Genomic DNA, 7,331 nt, shown 5'->3' with positions numbered 1-7,331 from the left:
GCAAAAGTAAAATAAAGTAGGTAGAAACACAAGTACAGTAAAAGCAGATGACATTTTTTTTTTCTGAACAAGTGCTGAGATCAAAGAAACAGATTTGAGTGCTGAAACTAGAAAACTGGCTAGTTATAAGAAAAAAAACTAAGCTAGAAGGCCTCCCTCCAACACAGAAGGGCTTGGGGGCTCAGAAGCCTACAAATAGTCTATACCACTTAACAGGAAAGGCAGGAAACAAGCTTAAATTTTTTTCTGTTTCCCAGATGCTCTCTTTGTACACAGTAGGCGTGCCTGAAATCAGAATATGATCTCACTACACTCAGTTGAGTGAGCAAATGAGATGGGCCCAGAAGGAGTATCCAAACACAAATTTACAAGAGGGGCGGGCAGTTTCAAGGCCACTAAGATTAACACCAAAACAAAAACAGGGAGGGTGGCTGGGACTAACTGAAGAGCAGAGTCAAAACTTCCAGTTCAGTTAATATTCCTGCAACACACAGTTAAAATCAATTTAAATACTGTATTTTTTTGAAAAAAGTGCAGATAAAGGTACTTAAATTCTCTTATACGTCCAGTTGAATACAGCAAGTTCTTAGCCGCCAAAGCTGAGGTTTTAAGCAGAAAATATTTCACACTGTACCACTTAAATAGGCAAGGACAGGAAATCAAAGAATGTGGCTACCCCCACACCTGTAATTACTAGCAAATAACAAAATTCAGCAAACACTGACTAACTTCCAGTTCAGTTAATATTCCTGCAACACACAGTTAAAATCAATTTAAATACTGTATTTTTTTGAAAAAAAAGTGCAGATAAAGGTACTTAAATTCTCTTATACGTCCAGTTGAATACAGCAAGTTCTTAGCCGGCCAAAGCTGAGGTTTTGGTTTAAAGCCATAGAAACTACTCCAGAAGGCAAGGTGTGCCTTCCACACATTTCAAACAACAAACAATAGCACAGAATAGGCCCAAAGGTAAAGGTATCTCAATTTGCGTTATCAACAAACATACCTCCAAGCTGGGTAAACAGAATGATACCATGGAACTAATCCAAAGGCAAGTCACCATAGATAAGGTACTTCACCATATTATGACTATCTACAGATCACCCTCTATGTCCCTAGAGTCTCACAACTCTTACCTAAACCTATTAGAAGCACTTACCATCCTAACAAACACCCAATTCATGGGTGACTTTAACTACCCCTCTAAAGACTGGGGAAACATACACTGCTGCAAACTCAAAGGCACAATGCTTCCTGGACTTTATTAACACAAACACCCTGGAACAAATAATGCATACTTCATCCAGAGGACCAAACATACTAGAGCCGGTAATTACCAACATGGGAGAGCACCTCCCTCCCCCCATGTCACATTCTCATCAGTGACGTCAAATCACAAAGCTGTTTCACTGGAAGTAAACAACCTGGAAAATCCAGATAAACCAGTAACATTAGGAACTATTCAAAGGCAAACTACATCCTATTAAGTGACAGTTTATCAAAATTCACTGCAAAAGTCTTCAATAATTTCAGTGCATTTCAGCAATGTGTAGCCAATAACTGATTTAATGTAATTGCAAATAACAGTATATATTTTATTTTCAATTAACCGGATGCGTTTGTTAAACAGCAGCATATTTGTGCATATCAGAAGCTTTTTTGCACATTTTCCTCTTTGAAAAACAGACGTCTTATCTTGTTGTCATTCTTGCTCCAGGTTACATTTCAGCAGTTTCCTATTTACTCTAAAGGTTTTATTTGTTTTCATTCCTAAGGCTACATTTATTTTCATTATGGGTGGGAGGTTGGTATAACGGTTAAGGTGTTTACCTTACAAACACAAGGTAAAGGGTTTGATTCTTCCATGGGGCAGTTGGCTAGACTTAAAGTGGCCCACAAGGGCAGTTAGCCTAGTACTAACCTATGAACCTATTACTTTTTAATCTTGACATATAAATCTTGCTCTTTTTTTCTCTTATGCTTCTTCACTGAGAGACGTGTTATTTTTTTGCCAAGGGTGAAACTATTCTTGGCCTATTTATATATTCATAACAAGAAAATATATGTTACTGCTTTCCTTGAAAGGCTCCTTAACTATAACAACCAACAGATGGACTTAGTCCTAAAATTGCCCTTTTCTGTCTCCAGTTTGGCATGACTGGGAGGCGCTGAGCTTGAATTTGTACACAATAGGTAATCATGGTGGTATTTTAAAACTATATGTACTGTTGTCTAAGCTGTAATGTTTGTATTCTTATTGAGAGTAAAGGGGTCAGGATATATGTATTATATATATATATATATATATATATATACATATATATATATATATATATATATATATATATATATATATATATATATATATATATATGTATATATATATATATATGTATATATATATATATATATATGGAGAGAGAGAATAAAAAGGGCATACATGAAATGGCTCTACTAGACTTTTAAGATTGTTCATTCATTCACTCATTCATTCATTCATTCATTCAAGTTTATTTAGATTTGGTTAAACAATTGCTGAGAGACATTTTTACACAATTTCAGATATTACATCATGCACAACAATTACATCTTTCCTGCACTGAAACCTTTTTTTTCTTAAAAACAAGTATACTTTCATCAGATGACACATTTATAAAAAAATAACTTTGAAGACTCAACCACTATGTATATAATATATTTATGTGCTTTTATTTTTTTGTATATCTTGAGATAAACCAAGGGACATACATGCTGGATCTTATAACTTTCTTATTAAAATTAATAAATAACTGTGATATATTAAATAGTGATACTTCATATGCTTACATGTCAACAGGCCTATCTGATATTTTATTCTATTTCCTAGTGAAATTTCTTTCACTAATTAGTATAAAATACAATGGTAGGTGGAATAATTAATTTGAGACATAAAGTTTAACATAAAGCTATTTAGTACAGTTAATTTACCAAGCAAAAACATACTACATCCATCCAATATGCTAGGTTGTAATCAAATCTAGATAGCAAAAGAGATTTTCCTATAGATGCCTGATCTAATATGGTAGAGTTTTCAAACAAAATTCAGTTGTGCTAACCTGACATGATTCATTTTTACATAATAAATCAACCTGAGCATTAAATTTCAACAGCCAATCAACTTCAGTCCCAAGATAGGTGAGCTAATGCACCCATTCAGTAACCCCACCATTTTCTCCAGCTGCATGCTCTTTAGGAGGATTCCCAAAAGGCCCGTTATCTTTGTTTTTGTCATAATCATTTTCAGTGAAAGATCAAAAGACCAGTCTTGCAACATCTGCAAGTCAAGAGGACAAATGTGCTTAAGCAGTCTTTTTATTGGTGCCTTCACTAAGTAAAATAAGAATGTTCACATAAACTAACAATTAAATTAAAATGCAGTCTGTCTAATGAATTAACAACACTGTTAAAAATAAAGGCACTGATATGGAGCCTTGTGGAATTCCTTTGATTAAATTTGTCACTGAGCAACATATGCTCATATGTTTACTTTTATAGCACATGTTCTTGTGAAATATGACAATTATGTGACTTAAGGTCTCTCATGGTCTTAATTACATCCTTATAACGGTATTATTAAAAGCTTTGGAATAGTCAACAAATGCTGCCATCCATGTATTTTGTTACCTCATCTGCTTGGTAGGCCCATTCTAATAATAACATTAAGGCAGTTTATCTATTACCTCCAATATTACATTGTCCAATATTTTGTTACATTTGCTTGCCTTTTGTTTACAAATGATTTGGCCATTTGCCAGGGTTTTCCATTACATTTCCACAGGTAGTTTTTTGGAACAGCACGCTATGAGCAGTTCTACCTAATTATTTTTCTGTATATGTTAGCATCATTAAATGTATGCTTAAAATATGGTGGGAACCATAAGGATACCAAGCTTTCTTCACCAAAACACATCCATCTCGGATTTATGTGTATACTTGTATTTATTTGATATCATACATTCTTTATCTTGCTTAAATTATGTTCTCCTTAATCCGAACTTCCATTATTTGATTATAAATTTCTACTCCTAGATTTTATCTACCATGAATATACTGGTATTCCTCTACAGGTGGAGATCATTTAAAATAATGAAATTCTGAGTTGTATTTGTTTGAATAGGTAATTAGTGATGACCGTATTTTATAATAAACAGCACTGGTACTTCTACCTTTTCTTTCTGTCATTTGAGTAGTATTTTTGTACTGATTCATACAGGCAAATTATACGTTTCAGTCTTTTTATTTAATTTGTAAGATTCCTGTAAGCCTCTGCAGGAATCTGAGAGCAAAACATGATTACGTATATGGCATTTAACATCTCTGGTATAATATAATTTAATACTGCACAAATCCACAGCTCTAAAAAAATCATCTTCTTTAAAAATAAAATGGTCTAGTTCCTCCTTTGCAGCTTCCAATTTTTACCATAGATGACAAATGCCTTTTGACAATGTTTTTCAAAATTATCCAATAAGATATGGAAAGAGACCTTGTGAATATGTTTTAACTAATTATTCATTTAACTTAGACATATACTGATTCTATTTGTAGTTAACTAGAAATTCTGGAGTTCTGACTGTACTGTGAGTAATTCATTATTGTTATGTTTGTTATGTTTGTCAAATGGTTATGTACTAGTATATCTGAAGTATGACATCATTTACTATAATATATTTATATAAACAAGAGTTCATTTTTACTGATAGCACTTAGAGTGGGGGCTGGACTTGCCTCCATGTAGCAAATATAATTGTCTTATTTTACAGTGTCCATAGCACAGGATGTCGACTTATTTCAACATCAAATTTGGTTTCATTCTTCCATGTATCTTGAGACACGGTGGTTTCTGATGTTTTTCAAAATACTTCAGAGCCATCTTGTAAGGGAAGAGGAAACCCATCACCGTCAAGATCAGCATCTGCAAAATAAATCATGTTATTTCTTATGACTTAGAAACAAGGAGTCAGTAGTGAACATGCTGGTTAGGCAATTAAAAATGCTATTTTGTAGGTTTTCACGTGCAACTTGCCTTTACCATTAAGTACATTTAACCTACTGATTTACCTGCTTTGTTTAATTTAAACCACCTCTGGTTCTAATGCATGCATAATGTTGTAAGATCCTAGCCAATTAGCTTCCTGTGTTGCCTCTTGTGCAAAATTTGCTTACCAGTAATTTATTTCTAGTTGGATAAATTGTAATTCCCTGTGACTAGTCTTCACCTCTTTATACTGCCACTCCTTTCATGCTTGCTAGTGCACAAATGAAGACATTTTTTTCATAATAGATGGTCATGAGATGTGAATCCCTTGGCTAGATTAGAAGTATTTCTTCTTGTCATGTGTTCACATGAGCAAGTGTCTGTCCTTTTCTTTCGCATGCCCAGCTGATCATTAAATCTGCTTGTAGGTATTGAACGGTTTTTATTTTTATTCTCAGCTACCAGCTTTTAGAGATAAGTTAAGGATCTGAATTAATCTTTCAGGCATTTGTTATGTTTGTAGGTTGTAAGAAGTATGGAATATTTGTTTTATTCCCCCCCAAATTCACAAAATGTTTTCATTAAGATCACTGTGAACTGTATTATCAATCACTTTGTATATTCTGGATAAAATGCAAAAGAAAAAAAAAAGACGACCTACGCTACTGCTTTCATTTACTTAAACACCTTCTCTTTTTAGGATTAGTTTTATCCATTTCGAGCAAGTATCCACTTTGACCATTTTTTGTTTTTGTTTCTACCAGTCTCTCAGCATCCTTCAAACTATTAACCCCTAAATACCCACTTATTATTTCTGTTTCACAGTACCCAGGGGTGCAGGCGAGGGAGACAAGAGCAGATGATTATGAACATCCTCCAAATGGAAATTTTTCTGGTTGCTGCTTACACCCTTCCCTTACTGGCCAGTAGATATGATACAATACTTGCTAAGGTGGGACTACATGAGATACATAGTTCCATACACCCCACTTTGCCTAGCTAGAGTATGATGCATTTTTAGCAGGTTTGCATTCAGGTCTCCTGATTTCTGTGCATTGTGTATGCATCTGCAGTATATGACATCCAACTATCTCCAAGGTTCAGAAATCCTTCATGAGCTTTTCTTCTACACTCCAGGTTGGGCAACCCATCATGAGTTGTTTACTCCTACCCCTCCCCTGTTGGATACTCTATTATCTAAGCTGATCATCAATTCTGGGTCATCTGGGGTAGGACAGCGCACTATCTATCCATCCATCTATCTATCTATCTATCTATCTATCTATCTATCTGTCTAATCAGACTGTCAGCCATTATGTCAGCCATGACATTGGTATATTTTACTCCACTAGGTCCTATGGAGAAAGAGCCTTTAAAATGTATTTGCACTTCTTAGCTCCCTCAGGAAGTTTTGGTACTCAAGTAGTTTTGGTAACCATTTGAAATGTTGGGACCTGCTAGGAAATATGGAGGCTGAATGGCCAAAAGAGCAGACTTATGTATGCTAAGTTCAAGATGCCATTTCTCAGAATATTCCCTTTTCTCTGAGGTATGCTGATCTTGGAGTTGGCATATATAAATTCAGGGGTGTGGGGGTGCAGGGGGGCTTGTTCCCCTGCAAAAAGAAGTTTTAAGGAGAAGAGTGATTTTTGAGATTTGTTCTTCCTCTAGATTTTCAGTCTTTCTTTTCAGATTGTCAGCACTCAGCATTTCGAGTGCCTCATTTCAGTAGGGAGCTGGTAGCTTCACATGACTTTAATGTTTTTCACCTATGTAGAATTGTTACATTGGGGATTTTGTGTGCAAAATAATTACTGCATTTTCCTAAGCTGATGTTTTTAATAATTACAGAGTTTATTTATTGGTTTATTTGTTTGTTTATTTATTCTTTGTAGGTCATACATGCCAAGCAAATCACTCATTTGTCTTCTCAAAAAAAAAAAAAAAAGTATTCTTCATTTCAGGGTAAATATTGCGTACTCTTCTATAAAATTTATTTTTCTTTTTTAAGGATTCTGTATTTCGGCATCTGTATTGTTTAATTCTGAAAAATCACTATAATCTCTTCTCTTTGCTGTTTCATCACCAACTCTCTCAATGCGAACAGCCCTGTAACACACATTGGGAAAGGCAAATTGACTATCTATTCAGGGCAGAGCTAACCTCCTTCTTGGCTCCCTTCTCTTTAAACTCCCACACCCAGACAAACTACTATATGACTCTAGATTTGTCCTAGTCCCCTTTCCTTTAAATATAAGTTTAACAAGTTCATGTCTCCAGTCTTGAGGTATCTCCCTGTACCTAAATGATCTAG

General features: G+C 34.7%; 1 protein-coding gene across 2 annotated transcripts in view; it reads right to left on the bottom strand.

Annotated features, from left to right (window-relative positions):
* Positions 1-2,708: 2,708 nt before the first annotated feature.
* The window catches only part of LOC122811902, a 294,398-nt gene continuing 289,775 nt past the window's right edge, over positions 2,709-7,331 (bottom strand). For both annotated transcript variants that reach the window (XM_044084055.1, XM_044084057.1), the window contains one exon: positions 2,709-4,954. In XM_044084055.1, coding sequence (XP_043939990.1) covers positions 4,893-4,954 — 62 coding nt within the window. In that variant the 3' untranslated portion in view covers positions 2,709-4,892. The remainder of the gene's footprint in view (positions 4,955-7,331) is intronic.

This window comes from Protopterus annectens, chromosome 9.part0 (assembly GCF_019279795.1).
Source record: "Protopterus annectens isolate FY-2018-M chromosome 9.part0, PAN1.0, whole genome shotgun sequence".
Lineage (NCBI taxonomy): Eukaryota > Metazoa > Chordata > Ceratodontiformes > Protopteridae > Protopterus > Protopterus annectens.
This window is presented reverse-complemented; position numbering and strand designations above follow the sequence as displayed.